This window comes from Eptatretus burgeri, chromosome 11 (assembly GCF_056783735.1).
Source record: "Eptatretus burgeri isolate ZD-2024b chromosome 11, Ebu_testis_v1, whole genome shotgun sequence".
NCBI classification, from domain to species: Eukaryota; Metazoa; Chordata; class Myxini; order Myxiniformes; family Myxinidae; genus Eptatretus; species Eptatretus burgeri.
The window spans coordinates 73,078,179-73,102,700 of NC_140971.1; the positions used below are offsets into that span (position 1 = coordinate 73,078,179).

At 43.2% G+C, this 24,522-nt stretch overlaps 1 protein-coding gene across 1 annotated transcript in view; it reads right to left on the reverse strand.

Moving 5' to 3' along the window:
* Positions 1-24,114, reverse strand: part of LOC147017366 (uncharacterized) — a 117,295-nt gene extending 93,181 nt beyond the window's left edge. The window contains exons 1-4 of the mRNA XM_085847715.1: positions 23,803-24,114; positions 15,150-15,214; positions 2,022-2,231; positions 1,665-1,897 (exon numbers count right to left, since the gene is read on the reverse strand). Coding sequence (XP_085703841.1) covers positions 1,665-1,897; positions 2,022-2,231; positions 15,150-15,183 — 477 coding nt within the window. The 5' untranslated portion in view covers positions 15,184-15,214; positions 23,803-24,114. The remainder of the gene's footprint in view (positions 1-1,664; positions 1,898-2,021; positions 2,232-15,149; positions 15,215-23,802) is intronic.
* Between the last annotated feature and the right edge of the window lie 408 nt (positions 24,115-24,522).

Here is a 24,522-nt window from a genome sequence, read left to right on the forward strand (position 1 = left end):
TGAGGTATGAGGTTGATGGATAAATTTTGAAAGACATGCTTCTTGTGGAAATTGATGAAGATGTTAGCATTTGATGAAGCCAGACCGAGTGAAGATCCCACCGCAACACCGTCAAATTATGTATACATGTCATCAAAGCTGAACTCAACTTCACGCATTGCCATATTCAAGAGTCCACACATTGCCACTTCAATGGAGGTTGAAGATTGCTGTGGTATAGTGATTTTGCAAAAATATCTTCATAATCTGTCTTCATCCAGTAGAAGGTTTGTGAACAGGCTTGAGATGCCCAGCCACCACATGGTCACAACGTTGCTGTCTAGCTTTAATTCACGTTTGTTTGTTTTTTGCTAAGTTGAATGAGTCTGTGAAAGCACAGTCAGAAGAACTGATTGCACTATTTCACATTGTGTAGCGTCCATCATTTATACGATTGAAGGTAATCGATCATCTTCCATGTGAATTATTGGTAGACTGTACTCATACTGCTTAAGCAGCACCAACGCTCTGCACAGAGTATGGTGCCAATGGATGGATGGATGGATGGTACTCATACTGGGGTGCTGACAGCCACGTGAACCAATTATTTCATACACATTTTAAAAATTGTAAAAGCAGCGATTGTAGTTTGCATTCAAGCACCGCTGTCCAATCATACTGATCCCCATCATTGAGTCTTTTGAATTTTGATTCATCTTTCAGAACCTCAAACATCGTTGTTGACATGGTCATGCTTATTCAGAAGAATTACACTCCTACATGTACATAAAATGTATGTTATAAACTGAATGTATAAATAGTCAAAACATATAAATGTTCTGTTTCAGAGCATCACCTCCCAAGTTCCAAATAAGTATGATGATCGGTTGCCATAGAGAGACCACCTCGACAGATGCTTTCAAACACGTGCATCATCCCAAGTCGTCTTTCGAGAATGTCATAATGACGAAAGGTAACATCGATGCTCATGATTTATCTCAAATATGATATATATATATATATATATATATATATATATATATATATATATATATATATATATATATATATACATACATACACATATACATATATACCCTCATGCTCAAAGAGAGACTCTTTTGATATGATTGATGACAGTTTGATGTAATGTGCATTATTATGATATTGTTGTTGTAATGTGCATTATTATTTAATATTGTTGCAAGTATTGGATGTCAACTTTGTTGCAATTTGTCTTGTTAATGTCTAAAATCCCTTCACACCAAATGTAATGATTCATCAGAACAATCAATCTTCTTCTTCTTCTTCTTCTTCTCCTTCTTTCGGCTGCTCCCGTTCGGGGTCGCCACAGCGGATCATCCGTATGATCCGCATAGTGATTTGGCACATGTTTTACGCCGGATGCCCTTCCTGACGCAACCCTGGTCGCCTCTTACGACACAGGGATATGGTACACCTATTTTAACCGGGGTATACACCGGCCCAGTACACTGGTACTCATTTCGCCGACCTCGGAAGGATGACAGGCTGAGTCAACCCCCTGGTGTATTCATTCAGTGGCCCAACGGGGCTTGAACTCAGGACCTTTTGGATCCCAAGCCGCTTCCCTAACCACTGCGCCAACACCAGGCTTTAATCAGAACAATCAATGACACCATTTAAATAAGAGATGAAAAACTTACCCATGGACTGTCATCATGTTGTTGAGTAAAACTTGCCATTGGTACAAGTTGATTTGCCACTTTTTTCACGACCTCCGTATTCTCCACACAATCATACATGCCATCTGACTCGGAGAAGAAGCAATCCAGCACTGCACAGATATTCTGTGCTTGGACATGTGAGGCACTATGAGGATCCTTTCTGCGTGAATGCTTTGGAAAGTGATTCATCACAATCAGGAATGCAGGTCTTCCTGAAAGTAGCACATGACTTTCATCATCTCACCAAACATCTCTCATCTTATAAATAAACTGTAATTATTCCTATAGTATTCAATCAATTAGAAGGGATGAATGATGAAAAGTTCACTTTCTTACCACCGATTTGTGCAAGAGCTTTTCTGGCTTCATTGGCCACGTGTGTGGCATTGACACAGAAAAGGAGGACAGGTATGGAACCACGAGTGGAGAGGTATTCTGTCAATTTCAGATCCACGGATTGTTTTTCCAAACATGATCTGAGCTTCTTCAAAAATCCATTTTCTGCTCCAAATGACATCCCGTGCACATAATACTGCACTTCAACTTCTGAAGTTAAACAAAACGTAAGAGAAACATCAATGTGGAAGCTGTGATTTTCTTTTGTACTGTTGAAATCAACAAAGCCCCGTGAACACTCGGGGTTAATGTAACAAATAACTTTCACCATGAGAGTGAAGCTTTCTCTTTCTAACAAGACAGGTTATCCCCGATTCTGAGCCACAAAAACTGTTGACACATACATGGAAGTTCATAAACTTCTCAAACATGAAACAGGGTGACCATCAAAAACATTAAATAAACCTGTATTTTAATTTAAAATGATATTCGTTGGTTTAATATATATATATATATATATATATATATATATATATATATATATATATATATATATATATATATATATTGTTTCACATGATGCATGATCACAATGGAAAGTTTCAGATGGGTGAACTGTACAGTGGCCTGAAAAAGTATTCACCCTCTTACAAAAATGCCACATTTTGATGAATTACCAATTATGTAGAAACAATTTTTCCAAATGAACTTTTTTATTCATAACTGAAGAGATCAAAGAAAACACTGTTATCATTAAAGGAGGTTACATGTCAGGAATACCTGTAAAAAAACATCTACAAATCAAAATTCACTGGTTGTAAAAGTATTCAGCCCCTGAGGTCAGTACTTGGTGGAAGCAACTTTTGCAGCAATCACTGCGAAGAGTCTTTTTGGGTAGGTCTCCACCAGCTTTGCAAGGTGAGATGGTGAAATCTTTGCCCATTTTTCATGTGAAAATTGCTCTCATTCTGTCAACTTCGATGGGGATCATCGATGGACTGCAATCTTCAAGTCCCGCCATGAATGTTCAATTGGGTTCAAGTCTGGACTTCCACACTCAAGAACACTTCTTTTCTTCTTATTCAGCCACTCCAGTGTGGCGTTAGCTTTGTGCTTCGGATCATTGTCCTGCTGAAGTGTGAATCTCCTAACTCAAGCAGGTTTTCATCAAGGATAATCTCCTGTACTTTGCACCGTCCATTGTCCCTTCTATCCGGACAAGCTTGCCAGTCCTTGCTGATGAAAAGCAGCTCCATAACATGATACTGACACCACCATGCTGGACAGTAGGGATGGTGTTGACTCGGCGATGTGCAGTGTTAGGCTTGTGCCAAATGTTAACACTTGGAATCCAGACCAAAAAGTTCAATTTTTGGCTCATCTGACCACAAAACCTTTCTCCACGCACCTAAAGTATTATTAAGATGCTATTTCACAAACTCCATACAGAGCTTTTAGATTAGTCTTTTTCAGTAATGGCTTCTTTCTTTCCACCTACACAATGAGGCCAGCTGTGTGAAGGGAACAGGATATTGTTGATTAACATCTCGGACATGGAGTCTTGCAGATCTTTCAAAGACATTGTTGGATTTGCAGTGACATCCGTAATCAGTTTCCTGCTTTCCCAGCTGCTGAGTTTGGATGGTCGACCTGATCTGGGTAAGAGTTTTGGTGGTAAGATACATCTTCCACTTCTTAATGATGGATTTCACCACACTCAAAGGGATAATGAGCGATTTTGAAATCTCCTGAGAACCCACTCCTGAACGGTACTTCTCCACCACTGTATGTCTGACCTCCTTGGAAAGCTCCTTGGTCTTCATGTTTGTCTTGCTGGTTGACCAAGTAGTTGCACGGGTCTTCAAATCCTTCGATAAGTGAGGGAGTTAAACCACTGATTCCATACAGGTGAAACCGATTACACTAATTTTGTAGCCCTTCAAACAAATAATTTGCTCCTGAAGTGATTTAGGGCTAATTCGACAAAGGGTTTGAATACTTCTGCAACTGAGAATCATCTGATTACCTCCGCCAACGAAGATTTTTTTGTGGTTGTGGTTGGAGGTTGTGTTTTCAACCCTGTCTGGCTGTCTATTTGTTTGTGAACAGGACTCGGACAAAATTTGGTCGAGAGCTTGGTCATGTGACAAGGACAAAATGATTAGATTTTAGTGAAGATTCCGATCTAGATCTGGATCCAAGAATTTTTCGCCCATTGGACTGATGGATTTGGTCTTGATTTTAGTGTCCGTATATGCGTCCGCAACCATATCTCAGACATGTATGAACCGATTTTATTCAGATTAGGCAAAAAGACAACAAATGATGGTATACATATGCACATCATTTTGTTTCACGATGCAATGAAATGCAGCCAACTGGCGGCCATTTTAATTCTAAAACAAAAATTAAAAAACCAGTGTCGAACACGTACGTCCTCAACCATTTCTCGGACATGCATTTACCGATCTTCTTCAAACTTGGCACCCAGATAAAGGAATGAAGGCTTACATATTCACGTGACTTTCATTCAAGATCAGATCCAAGATGGCCGACAGGCAGACATTTTAGTTGTAAAAAACCCGACGTACTTGAACACGTCCTCAACTATCTCTTGGACATGCATTTACCGATGTTGTTCCAACTTCACACACAGATAAAGAATGATGGCTTACATATGCACGTAATATTTTTTCAAGATCAGATCTGAGATGGGTCACTGGTGGCCATTTTGTTACTCAATTGTGTCCCCAAACCACTTCTCAGACATGCATGGTCCAATTTTGTTCAAACTTTGCACAAGCACAGTACAAGATGGCATACACGTGCATCTCATCATTTTACAATTTGCTCAAAGATAGCCGACTGGTAGACTGGCAGCCATTTTAAATGTACAGAAATATGGGCTGCCGTTTAACTCCATACAGCAATATTACGAAAACAATGGGGGCGATGATATTTTATATCTTTTTTAAACTTGTTTTAAGTGATTTTTCACCATTAAAAGATGGGGCAAAAACAATACATCGCACGGTATCTCAAAAAGTTATGGACTGGACATGTTCAGATGAAACTTGGTGGACAAGTTAGGTAAGGTGGCAAGAAGCTGATTAAATTTTAGTTCAGGTCCAAACCAGATCCAGTCTGTCAGTGGGATGCAAAATGTAAACGAATCAGCTTGGCGGAGGTATGCGCTCCACCGAGTGCCCTTCTAGTTTTCTCTGTTAATCTAACTTGTTCACATATTTCAGCTTTATCACTTTGGAGTCGTTTGTGAAGCATCTATATATTGTTTGATTTGAAAGCATCATGAAATAAACTCAGGTGGCATTAAAATGTGAAAACTTTCAAGGAGAGGTGACTACTTTTGCAGGCTACTGTATGTATTTTTTTGTGTACACAGTCAAGGCTCATGAAAGAGCTAGTACTAGTACACTGAACGGATCAGGATGCAACAGGCCAAAATATCAACAGTGAGGTGGGGGAGAAAACACCAACAACAGAGCTGAAGGCCAAGTTAGAGGGAGGCGGACAAACAATTGGTGTGGAGAGGAATGGGGGGGAGGGGGACAGGAGAGGATGCATGGGGTGGACATGATGGACACAGAAGAGGGAATTCTCAGGAGGGAAAACTGGAAATTTTGAAGGAGGATGGATTGAGGTGAGTAACTAGCGTAGAAAAAAGATAATTGTTTTAGATTGGGGGCGATCTGAGATGGTGGAGAACAGGTGTCTTGAAGACGTGGAGGGAAGAATGAGATTAAAGATGATGTGGAAGTTGGTTCTACAGGTGGTAAAAAGAGGGGAACAAATGATCAGAGGTGAGCAGTGATCCTAGATTTAGATAGTTTCACAAGAAGGGGGTTGATGGTGGACAAGCTGTGCCTTGCAGTCACCTGGGGGGGGGGTGGGGGGGGAGTGGAAGGAGTCAAGTTAGTTACTTGTCTTCCCAAGATTGACAGAGAGGGATGCTGTCATATGCTGTCTCGTCGAGAAGTGAGGAACGTTTGTCGAGTTATGTGCAAATATGATACAGTGGATATTCCCACAACAAAGAGTCGTCGTAAATGTAAACCAATAACTGTACTGGTCCCATAGCATCGTCCAGTGGGACACTGGTCTCTTGAAGTTAAGAATGGGAGATAAAGCCATCCAAATGAACGTGCTACATACGAGCATATGAGAACTGATGACCAGTGCAGAGGGTGGCTATGAATAGCATTAGTTGACTGCTTGGAGAGCAGGACAGGGTCAAAGACAGAGTTTAATGCACAGATGTCCAGTGAGATGGACCATTCGTCTTTTTTGAGATTGTGAGTATCCATAAATTGTAAACATAAAGGAATCAGAATATTCATGATGGAATGAACTGGGAAAAAGCCAAAATGATGATTGGAGATCCAATAATTAGAGCATAAAAGAGAATTGAGCCAAAGACAAGGGAATTGTTAATATTGTTATGGAAATGGCCCTTCCTATGCTACTAAATATAAGATTAGCCCAGATCCCCCATTAAATGCATGTTTAGCCAGGTTGTTCGGAAATTTGACGTTACATGTGTGTCGGGAGGTGTCACAGGCTGTTATTAACCTCCACCATCTTAGAAGATGGATGGAGGTGACTGTTTTCACCCCTTTCTGTTTGTTTGTTTGTTAACCTCCGCCATCGAAGATCGGAGGTTACTGTTTTCACCCCTTTCTGTTTGTTACTTACGAAATCTAAAGATTTCAAAAGTATATTGATGCCTTACGTTTCTGTTTGTTACTTACGAAATCTAAAGATTTCGTAAGTATATTGATGACTTCCGTTTCTGTTTGTTTGTTTGTTTGTAGGCACGATAACTTGAGAACAGAAGAAGCTACCAATGTCAAATTAAACCACGTGATTCAGGAGGGTGATGGCTCGTGCTGATTAGATTTTGGTCAAAATCGGTCAAAGGTCAAGGTCACAGTGAGGTCAAATATTCGATTTTTGATGGTTTGGTACAGATAACTCGAGAACGGAAAACGCTACCAATGTCAAATGACACCACGTGATTCAGGAGGGTGATGGCAAGTGCTGATTAGACTTTGGTCGAAATCGGTCAAAGGTCAAGATCACAGTGAGGTCAAACATTCGATTTTTGATTGTTTGGTGCAGATAACTCGAGAACGGAAGAAGCTACCAATGTCAAATTACACCACGTGATTCAGGAGGGTGATGGCAAGTGCTGATTAGATTTTGGTCAAAATCGGTCAAAGGTCAAGGTCACAGTGAGGTCAAACATCCAAAACATTAGATTTTTGATGGTTTGGTGCAGAATCATTGTAGAAACTTCTGGTTTGTGTCGCTACCTTCTCGAGAGACAGCTTTTATTAGACAAGGTCAGAGGTCAAGTTGACAATTTCGTAAGTACCAGTCTATGACTGCTTGTTTGTTTGTTTGTTTGTAGGCACGATAACTCGAGAACGGAAGAAGCTACCAATGTCAAATTACACCACGTGATTCAGAAGGGTGATGGCTAGTGCTGATTCGATTTTGGTCAAAATCGGTCAAAGGTCAAGGTCACAGCGAGGTCAAATATTCGATTTTTGATGGTTTGGTACAGAATCATCGGAGAAACTTCTGGTTTGCGTCGCTACCTTCTCTCGAGACAGCTTTTATTAGACAAGGTCAGAGGTCAAGTTAACGATTTCGTAAGTACCAGTCTATGACTGCTTGTTACTTACGAAATCCAAAGATTTCGGAAGTAGATTGATGCCTTCCGTTTCTGTTTGTTTGTAGGCACGATAACTCGAGAACGGAAGAAGCTACCAATGTCAAATTACACCACGTGATTCAGGAGGGTGATGGCTAGTGCTGATTAGATTTTGGTCAAAATCGGTCAAAGGTCAAGGTCACGGTGATGTCAAATATTCGATTTTTGATGGTTTGGTACAGATAACTCGAGAAGGGAAGAAGCGACCAATGTAAAATTACACCACGTGATTCAGGATGGTGATGGCTAATGCCGATTAGATTTTGGTCAAAATCGGTTAAAGGTCAAGGTCACAGTGAGGTCAAACATCCAAAAAATAACTCGAGAACGCAAGAAGCTTCCAATGTCAAATTATGCCACGTGATTCAGGAGGGTGGTGGCTAGCGCTGATTACATTTTGGTCAAAATCGGTCAAAGGTCAAGGTCACAGTGAGGTCAAACATCCAAAACATTCGATTTTTGATGGTTTAGTACAGAATCATCGTAGAAACTTCTGGTTTGCGTCGCTACCTTCTAGAGAGACAGCTTTTATTCGACAACGTCAGAGGTCAAGTTGACGATTTCGTAAGTACCAGTCTATGACTGCTTGTTTGTTTGTTTGTAGGCATGATAACTCGAGAACAGAAGAAGCTACCAATGTCAAATTACACCACGTGATTCAGGAGGGTGATGGCTAGTGCTGATTAGATTTTGGTCAAAATCGGTCAAAGGTCAAGGTCACAGTGAGGTCAAACATAATTCCGTTAATTCATGTGGAGAAATGGAGTATTTTTGCTTCGCTTGACGTTACGAGTTCGTTTTAACTTCGATTTTAATTTTGTCTTCGGTTTTTGCGATCGCTTCGGACGCTTAAAACTCGGTTGTCGAAATTCTGGTAAAAATCGGATGTTTTGGAGACGTTTTAAGATTGTATAAAAAAAATATTTCACTCGACGAATCACGGGTCGTCCCATGATCCAGTGCGCTCGAGCAGACGCGTCGTTTAGTTACGTTAAGGTATAATTGCGTGGAGAAATGGAGATTTTTGCTTTGGTCGACGTTACGATTTTTGATGGTTTGATACAGAATCATCGTAGAAACTTCTGGTTTGCGTCGCTACCTTCTCAAGAGACAGCTTTTATTAGACAAGGTCAGAGGTAAAGTTGACGATTTCGTAAGTACCAGTCTATGACTGCTTGTTTGTTTGTTTGTAGGCACGATAACTCGAGAACGGAAGAAGCTACCATTGTCAAATTAAACCCGTGATTCAGGAGGGTGATGGCTAGTGCCGATTAGATTTTGGTCAAAATCGGTCAAAGGTCAAGGTCACAGTGAGGTAAAGTATTCGATTTTTGATGGTTTGGTGCAGATAACTCGAGAACGGAAGAAGCTACCAATGTCAAATTGCACCACATGATTCAGGAGGGTGGTGGCTCGGGCTGATTCGATTTTGGTCAAAATCGGTCAAAGGTCAAGGTCACAGTGAGGTCAAACATCCAAAACATTCGACTTTTGACGGTTTGGCACAGAATCATCATAGAAACTTCTGGTTTGCGTCGCTACCTTCTCTAGAAACAGCTTTTATTAGACAAGGTCAGAGGTCAAGTTGACTATTTCGTAAGTACCAGTCTATGACTGCTTCTTTGTTTGTTTGTTTGTTTGTGTACAGTATTACAGAAAAACTCCTTGACGGATTTCGACGAAACTTGGTGGGGGGATTAGGTATGGTCCAAGGGTCATGCCATTAGATTTTGGACTTGGTCTTTGAAGATCCGGATTTGAACTCAGGACCCTCGGATCCCCAGCCCACAACCCTAACCATTAAGCCAACACCAGGCATACACAACCCCAACCACACCATAAATACGGAATGTGTAGATTTTATATACATATGTATGTTGTAAAGAGGTCAATGGTACATAAATAAATTAAGACATAATTCAAGGTTGTTGCCTGTTGGCAGCAGTGCTGGTGAAGTGTATATAGATAAATAAATAATTCAAGGGAGTATGTATATCATGGTGATGGTTTTGTGTGTATAAATAAATAAATAATGTAAAGTTGTGTGGTGGTGGTAGTGGAGATGGTGAAGTGTATAAAAAAAAAATTCAAGGTGGAGGTACATTATGGAATTAGAACGGGCACTCATAGAGCACATACCTTCGCCGCCACTACTTTTTTTGTTCTTGGTATGAGTGTGGGGAACTGGTTTCATATGAATGGTCTTATGACACAAACCACATATCTATAATGTCATGACCCCCCCCCGACTTTCGGGGGCTATGGACGAAACAACAATCAACTCACGTCGTTTTGGCGAGTCTTCACTCACAAGCTCGGTGAATACAATGTTTCAACAAGAGAAGGTAATCTCGTTTAATGCTGGTTTCATGCAAATCGAATAAGAATTCACTGAGTTATGCCGAAAACCGCATATTTTTCAAGGGCGTGACCCCCCCCCCCCGACATTTTACCCCAACCGGTGACATGTGTTATGACGTCATTGTGTCACAAGATTGGGCATTAAATTCTGAACATTTTGGTGCTGGGTTCATGTAAAGCGGACAAGAATTGACCGAGTTATGACAAAAACCGCATATTTTTCAAGGTCGTGACCCCCCTGACCTTTGACCCCTAACCGGTAACAAGAGCATGGGCGTCATTGTGTCATATTGCATATCACAAGATGAGGCGTTGAATTCTGAGCATTTTGGCGTTAGTTGCATGCAAATTGAATAAAAATTGACCGTGTTATCGTAAAAAGACGATTTTGACCTTTTCGTGACCTTGACCTTGACCTTTGACCCGAACGATCCCAAAATCTAATCGAATGCTTCCTGGCTAATAACCAATCATCCGACCAAATTTCATGCAATTCGGTTTAATACTTTTTGAGTTATACGAATCACAAGATTACAAATAAATAAATAAATAAATAAACAAATACACGCCGACCAAAACATATCCTTTCGCAGAATGCGAAGGTAATAATGAAAGGAAAATAAACAAAAGCGAGAATTGCTTTGCAATACATGTCCCCAACCAATGTGATATTGTTGAAGATTCGGCGGTGCTTCACAGCACCGCCGTCTCAGGGGTTATAACGCCGGCTAGTTCGGCACAGGTCTCGGGTCACGCGCCTCAGATCACGATACCAAAGTACCTCTGGGCCTTGCCAGTTGGGAATATACACCCCGGCTACAGACTGGGTTTGGTCAGAGACCGAGCGAAGTCTGCCAGTCAGTAGCCAGTTTGGTTTTAAATACAAATCGAGCGATTGTTCCTCGGTGCGACCGAATAAATTCAAGGCGGCAAATTTCGTATGAATCAGCCAGATTTATTGGGGACACATCGGGGAACACAACACAAGCAAAGCATTCACGATAACGTTATAATTAATCTATAACCCACTCTTATCTCAGGAGCTACGGATACGGGTTTCGAAAGGAGCCCTAGCAAAATAAAGCTTAGGCCTGGACAACATGCATACAAGACACGGAGTACTTGGTGGTGCCTCATGGACGAGAGGAAAAGTGACGAAGGCACGAATGCGGCTCGTGACAAGCCGATGGTGTCGGATTCCAACACCAAGCTCGAGCACGCAGCATGGCAAGATGGCGGCGACGACGTCCTTTTGTCAGCACCGCTCACGCACCAGCATCAGCGCGTCCAGCCCCTGTAAGGTCGACGGCACAAGAGCGAAAGATCTATGGTGTGTTCCAGCTGGTTTCTCACAAGGTCCAGTATGCGAATCCAAGCCTGGCCTGTACACCAGACCAGGCCAAATCTGGGTGTTGGGCTCTGCAGGTAGATCGATGGGATGAAAAGACGTGGTCGAGCCGTGCAGGGAGTAAGGACAGTCAGGGGCCCCGTGGCTGGACTCAGGATGAACCTGGGGACGACCTGCACGCTGGGTCCATGGCCAAGGAGGAACAGCTCGTCGAGTCACTCCTCACGAAGCCGATCGCAGACAGACAAAAGCAGTTTCTCTTGCCTTTTTTGGGGCGGGCTTTTTCTGATCAACTCCGGGGACACGTGATTGGTCCATCATTCGAGTTTGCAGCAGCTCTCCGCCAATGGGTTGCCGGCACGCCTTGTCGACTGACTCTGTCAGGGCGCTGGGTGGGGGCTGGCTTGGAGGGGAGAAGGAAAAAAAGAAGGCGCCTCTCGGTACACCACCACTGTATGAACACTGGACAGCCTGCTACACCTCCCGACACACATGTAACGTCCGATTACCAAACAACCTGGCTAAACATGCATTTAAGGGGGATCTGAGCTAATCCTATATTTAATAACCCACGAAGGGCCCATTTCCACAACAATATTTACCCCAACTCAAAAAAGGGCATAACTCAGCGAAAAATTGACGAAACGCCCTGAAATTCGAACTTGTTCTGTAATTTATCATAATAAAACCATGTACCAAGATTCAGTTGAATATGCAAAGGGAAAAAAAGGCTGGAAAAACCACATGTGGGATAGATGGATGAACTGATGGACAGACAGACAGACAGACAGAGCAAACCTATAGTCCCCTCAGGTGAAATCAGTAGGGGACTAATAATAAAGAAACAATTCAAGGTGGTAGGATGATAGTGGAGATGGTAAAGGCTATATAAATAAATAATTCCAGGATGGATGTTGGCAGCAGTGCTGGTAAAGGCCCAGTCACACCTTGACGTTTTAGCCAGGAATGGCAACGTATAAAAATGCACGTAAAACGTTGGCGTACGCTGAAGTTTTGAGGTTTTTTTTTTTAAGTTTTGGTCGTATTCGTAACGTGTTGGTCGTATGCATAACGTATTAGTAACGGGCACAGAAAGTTTCGTTGTGTTAAAGATAATTTATACCAACGAATGCTTAGCCTGTTGTCGGCATTCACAACCTATGCCCAACGATAGTTTAACTTAGTCATAGCGCGCTGCACGTATCGCCGACGAACTCGTGGCACTGTCTGTCAAAAACCTGCCGCTCGCCGATTTAAATCATAACCGCCTGAAAATTGGAAGTGTCAACATCGCAGTCACACCTTGACGATTTAGCCAGTGTATGCCGACCTATGAAAAATGTGTCGAAAACGCTGGGACACGTCGAATACGGTATGGGTAAGTTGTGTATATGTTAGGAGCACGATGAAAAACAATGAAGTACTCTGGCATATTACGTGGTACGTCTAGTACGTCGTGAAATTTCAAGCATGCTGAAAATTTTACGACGTACTCGACGTATGGCTCACAAGTTCCGCATACGCTAGCATAAGTTCTCGGCACGCTCCGCAATCGTTTACACACGTCGGCCACATGTTACTTCTAAGTTACTCATAAGTCGAAACACGTCGAGGTAATGTTTAGCATACCCGAAACTTAATTTTTAACCTACGAGTAACGTGCTTTGAACCTATTAGTAGCGTGCTTTGAACCTATGAGTGGCGTGCTTTGAACCTATGTGTAACGTATCTCAAACGCACATTGGCGTATGTAGACGAATTTGATTGACGTCTTCCGGACGACCACAGAACTTACTGAACGTGTTTCTAACTTACAGCTACCATATAATGGCGTATTGGCAGCGTTTAGGGGAATTGGTATATACAAATGGGCTTCACAAGAGGAACCCGTCAGTGTTCCAGACTCCATGTTGAGTGGATGTCAATGTCAGTAGCAGTGGCAGTAGCAGTAGCAGTAGTAGTTCGAGAGAATTTAGTGATGTCGATATTCGTAGTAGTAGTAGTACGAGAGAATTTAGTGATGTCGATGTTAGTAGTAGTTGTAGTAATAGTATCAGTAGTAGTATTTCGAGAGAATTTAGTGATGTCGATGTTGGTAGTAGTAGTAGTTCGAGAGAATTTAGTGATGTCGATATTAGTAGTAGTAGTAGTAGTTCGAGAGAATTTAGTGATGTCGATGTTGGTAGTAGTAGTAGTTCGAGAGAATTTAGTGATGTCGATGTTATTAGTAGTAGTCGTTCGAGAGAATTTAGTGATGTCGATGTTAGTAGTAGTAGCAGTAGTAGTAGTAGTAGTAGTTCGAGAGAATTTAATGATGTCGATGTTATTAGTAGTAGTAGTAGTAGTAGTTCGAGAGAATTTAGTGATGTCGATGTTGGTAGTAGTAGTAGTAGTAGTAGTAGTTCGAGAGAATTTAGTGATGTCGATGTTGGTAGTAGTAGTAGTAGTAGTAGTAGTAGTTTTACTTTCAAGTAACGTGTTGCAAAGTGTGAACAACGTTCGTGTAGCGTGCTTACAAAACGTTACTTATAGGTTAGAAATAAGTTTCGGGTACGCTAAGCATTACCTCGACGTGTTTCGACTTATGAGTAACTTACAAGTAACGTGTTTCAACGTGTGTCAACGATCTTATAACGTGCCTACAACTTTTGGCCAGCGTAGCGGAACGTGCGAGTCATACCCCGGCATACGTCGTAAAATTTCAAGCATGAAAAAATTTGAGGAAAACCCAAAAGTTCAATGTTTAAAGCCAGCGTACTATCACTTATGGCAGTGTTTTTCAGCGTGGTCTTAACATATACAAAACGTACCCATAACGTATTCGACGTGTACCAGCGTTTTACACAAATTTTCCAAAAATCGGCAGAAGCTGGCTAAAACGTCAAGGTGTGACTGGGCCTTAAAGTGTTTAGAAAACAATAAATAATTCAAGGAGGTATTTTGATTGTGGAAATGGCAAAGTGTAAACAAATAAATAATCCAAAGTTGTGTGTTGGTTAATCTGGTAAACTGTATACAACTGCATACCTCCGCCACGCAATACCTGATCTACGAGAACATATCGGGTCCAATACATTTTTCATGCTTGCTATATATCGTTTTTGGCCCAACATCGCAATGGTGAAAAACCACTTATCATTTGTTCCTTGTCACACATCCAATGTGTCCACCAAGTTTTGTCTGAATCCTTCCACAACTTTTTGAGATACCGTGCTATATATATCATTTCTGGCCCCATCTCTCAATGGCGAAGAATCACTTAAATAATTCTAGTTGGCAGTTCCAGATCCAGATCTTCACCAACATTGAATCAGTTTGTCCTTGTCACACACACAACCTGCCCACCAAATTTCAGACAGATCCATCCACACATTTTTGAGACATCCTGCACACAGTCAGACAAACAAACATAGAGGGGTGAAAACATAACCTCCTTCACCTTCGGTGGCAGAGGGAAATATATAATATTGATGAAGATTTCTACATATGTAACCCATTGAACCACCTTATTGTCTTTTTCATATCTACCCATGTATGAATCTATGCACCCTCACCATATGCACGATGTAGGTACCGGTCTGAGCCCTCTCCACATTACAACATGTATATCTGGATCCTCATCCATTTACTCATTAGATCCTTTCACAATTCTACTGTATAAAAGGTTAACAGAAATACAAACCAGACTTGGTCTTGCGAGAAAAAAGAGACATCATTTCAGGTTTGTTGTGCAGGTTTACACGTTACCTGAATAAAGATAAAAGAATGAAGATGTGATCAATAAAGAGAACAAAGATGTAATAATTATAAAACACGACAAATGGAGGAGGATTCTTCAATTAAACACAGCAGTTTACACTCTGTCCACGTGACATAACTACCGATTAAACCAAAACAATATTCACTCTGACAACTAATCACAATTAACTCCACCACAAAAGGTGAATGGAGGTTATGTTTTCTCTCCCGTTTTATGTCTGTCTGTTTGTCTGGGAGCAGAATATCTCATAAAGTTTTGGACGGAATCAGACAAAGCTTTTTGGACAGGTTGTTTATGTGACATGGACAAAATGATTCGATTTTGGTAAAGATAGCGCTCTGGATACTATAATTTTTCAGTAATTCCTCATCATCGAGTGATCGGGCTAAAAACGATATATAGCATATCTCAAAAAAGTTGTAGACACATGACAGAACTTGGGAGATACGTTGGATAGTTGACAAGAGTGAACACCTCCGCCAGGATGAACCGTTTTCATTTTGTATCCACAGATACGTCGGATCTGCATCCGGACCTAACTAAAATCAAATCAGATTGTTCTCGTCACCGAACCAACTCATCCACCAAGTTTTGGCATAACTGGTCCACAACCGTTTGAAATATCATGCTATATATGCATCGTTTATGGCCCCATCTCTCAGTGGTGAAGAATCTCTTTAAAAATTAAAAAAATTAAAAAAAAATCTCGCATCCAGATCCATATCTTCACCAAAATCGAATAAAATCGTCCTTCTCACACAACCAACCTGTCCACCAAGTTTTGTCAGAATCCTTTCATAACATTTTGAAACATCGAATTATACTGTATCATTTTTAGCCCCATCATGGCAAAGAATCACTGAAAAATTCTCGAATCCAGATCCAGATCTTCACCAAAATCAAATGATTCGCCCTTGTCACACATCCAACCTGTCCACCAGCTTTTTGGCGGAATCCGTCCACCACTTTTTGAGATCCTGCTCACAGACAAAGAGACAAACAGACAGACAGACATGAAAGCAGGTCCATCCACCATCAGCAGAAGTATAAATCCTCGGTCTTTCTTTGTTTTTGTTTTTTAATCCAAAACACTCACAATTCACAACAACGTGTATCCAATAAAATGTGCAACAAAAATATGTTTAATTGGTACATTTTCATTGCAATTTGTGAAGAAGACACAACACGACATTCAAATAGCTAGATAACTGAGTTTAAAAGGTGTGTGTGTGTGTGTGTGTGTGTGTGTGTGTGTGTGTGTGTGTGTGTGTGTGTGTGTGTGTGTGTGTGTGTGTGTGTGTGTGTGTGTGTGTGTGTGTGTGTGTGTGTGTGTGTGTGTGTGTGTGTGTGTGTGTGTGTGTGTGTGTGTGTGTGATCTCCATAGGTAGGTTTCAGAAGGTGGAACGGAGTCCTCACAGGTCTCGAAGGATCCACTTCCGTTGCAGGAAGGGATTATGATTCATGGACCAATTTGTAAAGTTTTTTTTTTTGTCCCCAGGGCTCTTTTGAGGATCATCACAAAGCCCCAGACAGCTTCTAACTGCAGTTTGTTTGTAGTAATATTCCCAGGTATGTTTTTTACGATCTCTGTGAGGTTGTTTTTTTATCATTCCCGTTGCTCAATAATCACTGGCACAATTTTGGCATTCTTCAGCTTGCAGGATCTTTTCACTTCATTTTTGAGATCTTGATATTTGGTCATTTTCTTGATTTTTTGCATTGTTTAGGCCACAATCGCTGGGTACTGACAATTCAATTAGCAATGCCATATTTTAATTTTTGTGCCTCGGTACAATATCTGGTTGCAATGCTTTCGGTTCGATGTTCACGCTCGATGAGATCACCAGGCCAAACGTGAGCATCACTTCCTTGTTTTCGGTGATTGCTTCTGTTTCAAGTTTCCATGACTTTTCTGGAACTGAGATATTGAGTCTTTTGCAGATGTGCCAGTGGATTACTCTACAAATCTTCTCGTGCCTCTGGGTGTACAACTGTTCTGCTGCTGCAACCCCTCGCGTCACACCCTTCTCCCAAGACCACCGGTAGGACAAAAACACCCCATATACATTAATTGGGGTCATGCTGATCCGATGTAGCAAATTTGGATGCAATCAACCCAGAACTGTGGGAGGAGTAGCATAACAAACAAACACACAAACACTGGTTCTTGAATTATAGTTAGGATCCTTCTCCATCACAGTTGAGCTGACCTTTTAGCAATTCCAAACAGCCTTCTTTGTCCATTTCCAATCTGTCAAACTCTTCATTTTTTCTTATCTTCCTGCTCTTTTGTCATTTTCCCAGTTGTCGGTGTATATCTGTTGATATTATGATGGTTCTGCAAAACCATCATCCCCCAAGGCAATGGCACACAATATTTAGCATTTCCAGAGATAGTTCTATCGTTAGTATTCGTCCTCAGTAGCACCTCCCTCATGTGTAATGGATTTATGGTTCGATATGTGTTGTGTGGGATTCGGTAACTTTTCCTCCTTTTCCCCCCCCATGATAAATCTGCACACAAGCATAATCTGCATAATGTGACAGGAGAGAAAGTTTGTGAGCCATGAGTGGATATGGTCTTGGATACCATAGGAAGAGAGTTTGGTGAGCAGGGCAGGGTGCCAGACTGAATCAAAAGCAAGTGATATGTCTCGGCAGATGGCTTTGATTTCATGTCTGACATTGAAGATCTCCATCCATTGTTGGGAGAGTAGAAGCAGCATTCCAGGGTAGAGTGACCTGGTCTGAATCCAAATTGATGATCGGAAATCAAGCCATTGGAGAAGAGGAAGAATGTATTTTCTGAAGTAATGATGGATTCCACAACTTTGCTTATGATTGGAAGAAGGCTGATTGGTCTGTAGTTGCAGGGATCTGTTTTTGCACTATTTTTATGCAAAACAGTAATGTTTGCTGATTTCCAAGCAGATACCTTGAGCAAATGAGCAGGTGAACAGAACAGAGAGAGGGTGAGCAAGAGCAGCAGAGCAGGTTTTTAGGACACGTGGGCTGAAGCCAACTGGACCAGTTGCAGAATCTGAGTTGTGGTTTGACAGCAAGCTCTCCACCTTGTCAGAAGAGAAGGACACAGAGTCCAGGAACAGCTGGATGTGACTGAGTAATGTGGGTACATAAAGAAATGGGTTTGGGACACAAGATTTAGAAGCAAACACAGAGTTGAGGCATTCAGCCATTTCACGTGCACTATCAGCTGTGCGGATATTTGAGGTAAGGAGGGGATGGAGGGGGAACATACACCAGAAACAGACTTAACTAGACGCCACCAGGATTTGGATGAGGGAGAGAGGTTTGAGAGCTTGGACTTGAGATTAGAAAGATGTTGTTTTCTGGCTCACCTGAGGGTAGACACACCTTTATACTGAGCTTTGTGGAATGTACTGAGATTGCCTTCAATTGGATTAGCCGAGCTTTCCATGAGGTGAAGGCAAGTTGTTTCAGGACAACTGCCTCGCCACAAGCTTCAGTGTACCATGGGCGGGAGCAAGGGGAGGACAACTGAAGATGAGATGCGATAAATCTGTGCATGAGGGAGAGCAAGTTTCTTTGAAAAAATTCCCAGGACGAGTTGATGGTGCATAAAGTAGAGATGGGAGACCAGTCCAGAAGTTTGATGGATGCTTGAAATCCCTGCCAGTCGGCCTGAGTGAAATGCCAGACTCGACGGCGTTGATGTGGTTCTCTAATAATCGCCAGAGAGATGTCCACTTTGACAAGGACGTGGTCAGAAGAACCGATTGAAGCGGAGGAAAAGAGCAGCAGATATTGTCAGGGAAATTTGTCAAAATCAGATCCAGAAGAGAGGAGTCCCATAGAGATGGAAGTTGACAGATTGTGTCAGTCCCAATGAGTCACATGCGTCTTTTGCTGAAGTGCCAAGGCAAGTGAGTTGGCATGAGCCACATCCAACCAATTGGCATGATGACAATTTAAGTCACTGCATAAGAGGAAGAGAGAGTTGGGATGAGAGGATAGAAGTTGGTCCGTGTTTTCAGAAAGCGAGAAATGAAGTCATCACTGTTTGGTGGACGGTCCAACACACACAAAAAAAACATGAGGTGGGAGTGGAGGGAAGCCGTATCCAGAGGTATTCTTGGGGATGTGGGGGAGTGAGGCCAGTGCATGGAGAGTGAGGAATAGAGTCTTTGATGAAGAGAGCAACTCCGCCGCCAGGACGAGGCTCAGGTCTGTCATACCAGAGGAGGGAGTAACCAGGGAAAGATATGAGGGAGTCAGAGACATCTTGAAGGAGGAAACTTTCCATTAAGCAGATTATGTCTGGTTTGTCAGTGGCAACCTCTGTGAAAAGTTCTGTCAGGTTCGAGCGAAGGCCCCAGATGTTTGAGGTCCACACTGTTAAAGAAGAGGGAGTGGAGAAGGCTTTGGGTGCAGGGGAGGGGAGCGGGAGGGAATGGGGAGGGGGAGGGTAGGACGAGGGAGGTTAGGAGATTTGTTGAAAGAGTGTGGGGGATGGCAGAAGACCTGGGGGAGAAAAGGCTCAGTGGTGATGGGTTGAGGTACAATGGGGAGTAATGAGAGGGGACAGAGGGCAGTTGATGATTGGAGGAGGTGAAGTGATGAGATGGAAGAGAGAGGGAGGGGGAAGGAGGCAGCTTTGTGAATGTGAGGGGGGGAGTTTCTTTCCTCGGGAGAGTTTCTCATGGTGCCTGTCATGTTATCTTAAGTTAGACTGTTGAAGAACTTTGATCGATATAATAGCTCTGCCCTGTGTCTTCTTTTGTATACAACTGTATTTCCTTTGCCACACATCACCAATCCTTGCATGTCTCTGCTGTACCTATCTCCCCGATAATAAAACCATTGCTAACTGTACCACATACCTTTCCTCTTCCTTGCTGTAAATAAATTGCTTGCAATTGTAAACGTACCCAGCTCGGAGCATCTTTTCCTCCATTAGTCCAGCATATTCCGCACATAGTGTTACCCAGGAAGTTTTACCCCACCAATTGGCTCTACATGTTAGCCGGTGCATACTTGACAGCTCCGCTCAGCTGCACATGATCAGGTGAGATAAAGCCAGTGCACATCAAGGACAGAGACCCCCTTCCTCCCTTGACACTGTCAATCCACCAGAAACGGTAACACATGAAGTTGTGAGAAGCCTGCCAACATTGGCGGTACCAATTGGCATTCGTGGTTGAACAGCCACCCGCCGCATCACGGAGTTACCTGCAACTGGAGGCCTCAGGAGTGGGTGTGAGGAACGAACTCAAGTGCTTCTCCTCATGGCAAGCCTCAAACCCTCGGGTGTAACAATATTTTTATATTTTTTCTTTTGTCGTTTTTTTGCAATTGTTGGGGCTCTATTCGTTGTTGTTTCGGTTTTTTGTATGACATCTACCTTTGGAAATTGTTTGCTCAGTGGGTTAAGGATATCGTGTGGTGTGTGTGTGTGTGTGTGTGTGTGTGTGTGTGTGTGTGTGTGTGTGTGTGTGTGTGTGTGTGTGTGTGTGTGTGTGTGTGTGTGTGTGTGTGTGTGTGTGTGTGTGTGTGTGTGTGCGTGTGCGTGTGCGTGTGCGTGTGCGTGTGCGTGTGCGTGTGCGTGCGTGCGTGCCTCGAGCTATCCTCAGTCACCTTTGAGTTGAATCCTGACCCAGTTATAAACTGTCATCCTGTTGTTTCACAGATAGAGTGATCCATCAATGTGTGTGACAAAGCTCAGATGGACGTTAAACTGCTCGTCCTGTCTGCTGGCATTAATTGGACGTTGAAGATGCCCACGGTGTCCTGATAACAAAATTCGGTAAGCTATCGCCAGTACCAGGGACAAATTACAAATTCCTGCTCTAACCTACAGGGGGCACTGCATCAACAGCACAGCTGTGCTCCAAACAATGATGTAAGTAAAACACCAGAGGCTGCATCCAAAATGAATCTATGAATAGTTGTTGACATTTAAAATATTTCGAAGGAATATTTTAAATGACCTTTCAACGCACAGAGTAAGTTGGGGTTTGGAAGACCCCTCATTTCAATTCAAACATAAAAACATCAACCATTGGTATACAGTGAGAAACAGTGAAATGTAAAGATTGTAAGTGTGCAAACAGAACCAATCCAAAATGGAGAGAAAATAACATCAAACCGGTCATTAAACTCACATTCCTGCATGAAGAATCAAACCACTGTGTACCTGTGCTGGAGTGTGTACCTGTGGGTACAGTGATTTGTCGTACCCTGGGGTTGACAGGTCACCCTCCCATGGGAACACACTGAGTGAAATGCACCTTGATAAGAACAAATACACTCCGTTCACTTTGGCTCGAGGAATAGAGTTTGGAGTGGGGGATAAATGTCACATTCTAACTGAACTCATCACAGGATTAAAGTTCAAAGGTGTCGCGACGTTGGTGTCCTCATGATGAGGAGCACGGACTCGTGGGGTCCCAAATGTGGTAGGTTCAAATCCTGCAGCTAAAGGGATCAATATTAAGGGATTTGGATTCGAACTTGAACAAATCAAGTTACTCTCAGGACAAATTTCACATCGCAAACCCTGCAACGGGGATGATTGTGGGTTAAAAAAAAACAAACAAAAAAAAAACCAAGCTCGTTCAGGAGGTAATCTATTCAAACCTACCTGCCCCACTACTAAGTTTCTTGAGAAGCGCTCTCACTCAAACAAGCACTCCGTTCGAAACCGTTGATGAGGAACGACTGGCTTGGCAAGAGCTAGAGCTCGGCTAGCAGTTTGGTAAATGAACACAACCTTGTCTAATCGTCACGTGATGCTCGTTCACTCATTGTGTTTTTCTTTTATTCCCTTCGGTTGCTGCAGGAGGGTGATCTGAATGATTATTATAGCTTCACCCCTAAATCATACTCCAGAGCCACTTGGCTGTCGGCTTCTGCATTGTAAAACGAGATGAACGAGCATTGGCTCTTGAATATAAACCTTCTTCTGTATTATAAAAAGGAGACAAGTCTGTCTGTCTGTCTGTTTGTTTGTCGTGTTATAGTTCGAGATCGAATTAACCGATTTAACCAATCACGGTGGATTCAGGGAATTTCCAGGAAGGTTCGTGATGCAAAAAGAAAAGAAAAAAAAAAAGAGAAGGTTTATGTCCAAGGGCCCTCACAGTCAGTGCCACCCATTCTACAGGCCATGCCTCCCCCCCCCTCACAGTCAGTGCCACCCGTTCTACAGGCCTCCCCCCTCACAGTCAGTGCCACCCATTCTACAGGCCTCCCCCCCCTCACAGTCAGTGCCACCCATTCTACAGGCCTCCCCCCTTCACAGTCAGTGCCACCCATTCTACAGGCCTCCCCCATCACAGTCAGTGCCACCCATTCTACAGGCCTCCCCCTCACAGTCAGTGCCACCCGTTCTACAGGCCTCCCCCTCACAGTCAGTACCACCCAGTCTACAGGCCTCCCCCCTCACAGTCAGTGCCACCCATTCTACAGGCCTCCCCCTTCACAGTCAGTGCCACCCATTCTACAGGCCTCCCCCCCCTCACAGTCAGTGCCACCCGTTCTACAGGCCTCCCCCCTCACAGTCAGTACCACCCATTCTACAGGCCTCCCCCCTCACAGTCAGTGCCACCCATTCTACAGGCCATGCCTCCCCCTCACAGTCAGTGCTACCAATTCTACAGGCCTCCCCCCCCCATCACAGTCAGTGCCACCCATTCTACAGGCCTCCCCCCCTCACAGTCAGTGCCACCCATTCTACAGGCCTCCCCCTTCACAGTCAGTGCCACCCATTCTACAGGCCTCCCCCCTCACAGTCAGTGCCACCCATTCTACAGGCCTCCCCCCCCTCACAGTCAGTGCCACCCATTCTACAGGCCTCCCCCCTCACAGTCAGTACCACCCATTCTACAGGCCATGCCTCCCCCTCACAGTCAGTGCTACCAATTCTACACCCCCTCACAGTCAGTGCCACCCATTCTACAGGCCTCCCCCTCACAGTCAGTGCCACCCATTCTACAGGCCTCCCCCCTCACAGTCAGTACCACCCATTCTACAGGCCATGCCTCCCCCCCTCACAGTCAGTACCACCCATTCTACAGGCCACGCCTCCCCCATCACAGTCAGTGCCACAAGCTCCGCCCTCCAAGCACCACCCATGAGCCAGGCCGCACCTCTTCCTCCATTGGCCAGAGACGTGACGCACGAAGATGCGACACATTGACGCAGGACTTATAACTCCATTTCTACTCACCAGAATTTGCGGCATTGCAATGACTGTTACAATCAAAATGTACAAAATCAGTCCGCATTGATATACGTAACCCTGGTTAATTAAATCTTCGGGATAGATGAAGGCAGCGGTCTGTTGTTTATACACCGCCCAGATAAGGGGATGTCTCAGAAAACCGTATTGGGTGCCGGGAACAAGATTGCCAACTGGTTCTGTACTCTGCTGAGGTATGAATTGTGCTGTATGGGCACAAGTAGCACAACATGAATAATCATAAAGATAACAAGGTGACCCCCCCCCACCAGTGGCGCCCCTTCAGCGCGGGTGCTTCCAGTAAAATATTAAATAAAGATAACAACACACAAGGTTATCAACTACATCCAGTACCTGACGGGAGAGAACACACGTTCGAAACCGTCTCGATCCACTGGTATCTCCAAACGTTCGTTTCGCAAAAACCTCAACAACAGTCTCAGTCACCACTTCCTCATCTCCTCACCGAAACTACAATCTACTCTGAACGTCTTCTTCTTCTTCTTCTTCCTCCTCCTCTATTCACCTCAACCAACAATCGACGTCCTCTCTATTCAAAGAAACCTTTCAGATCTCTTAATCAGATCACATCTGCAACACATCCCGCCAAACGATATCCGCGCCGAGCTGCTCTCGCACCCGAAGAAGAACAAGAACCCAGGAACGGGAGTTTCGGTTTCGTGATTTTCGGGAAATTGCTGAGATATTCATGACGAGTCACACAGTGTGGCCCACACCGAGACTCTGATAAATTGTTATATTTCATGCTTATTCAAAGTTAACCGAAAAGAGGATTCGATAATACTGTTATCCCCAAGGAATATCTCATCACATGATGTTTCACTCCTATGTTTGTACACTTTAACATTTGTTCTGAACTTTGAGTGAGAAGTTTGATTTGCTGTGATATTTGTAAGCCTGGTGTTGGTTTAGTGGTTAGTTATGGTGAGGTACCTCGTTAACAAAAATGCCAAGGACTGTTACACGGGATCAAGGGAAGGATCAAAAAAGAGGGTAAGCTCCAAAAAAAAATCTGATGGCAGGAAGTGTATTTAATGACGTCACAATAGACGA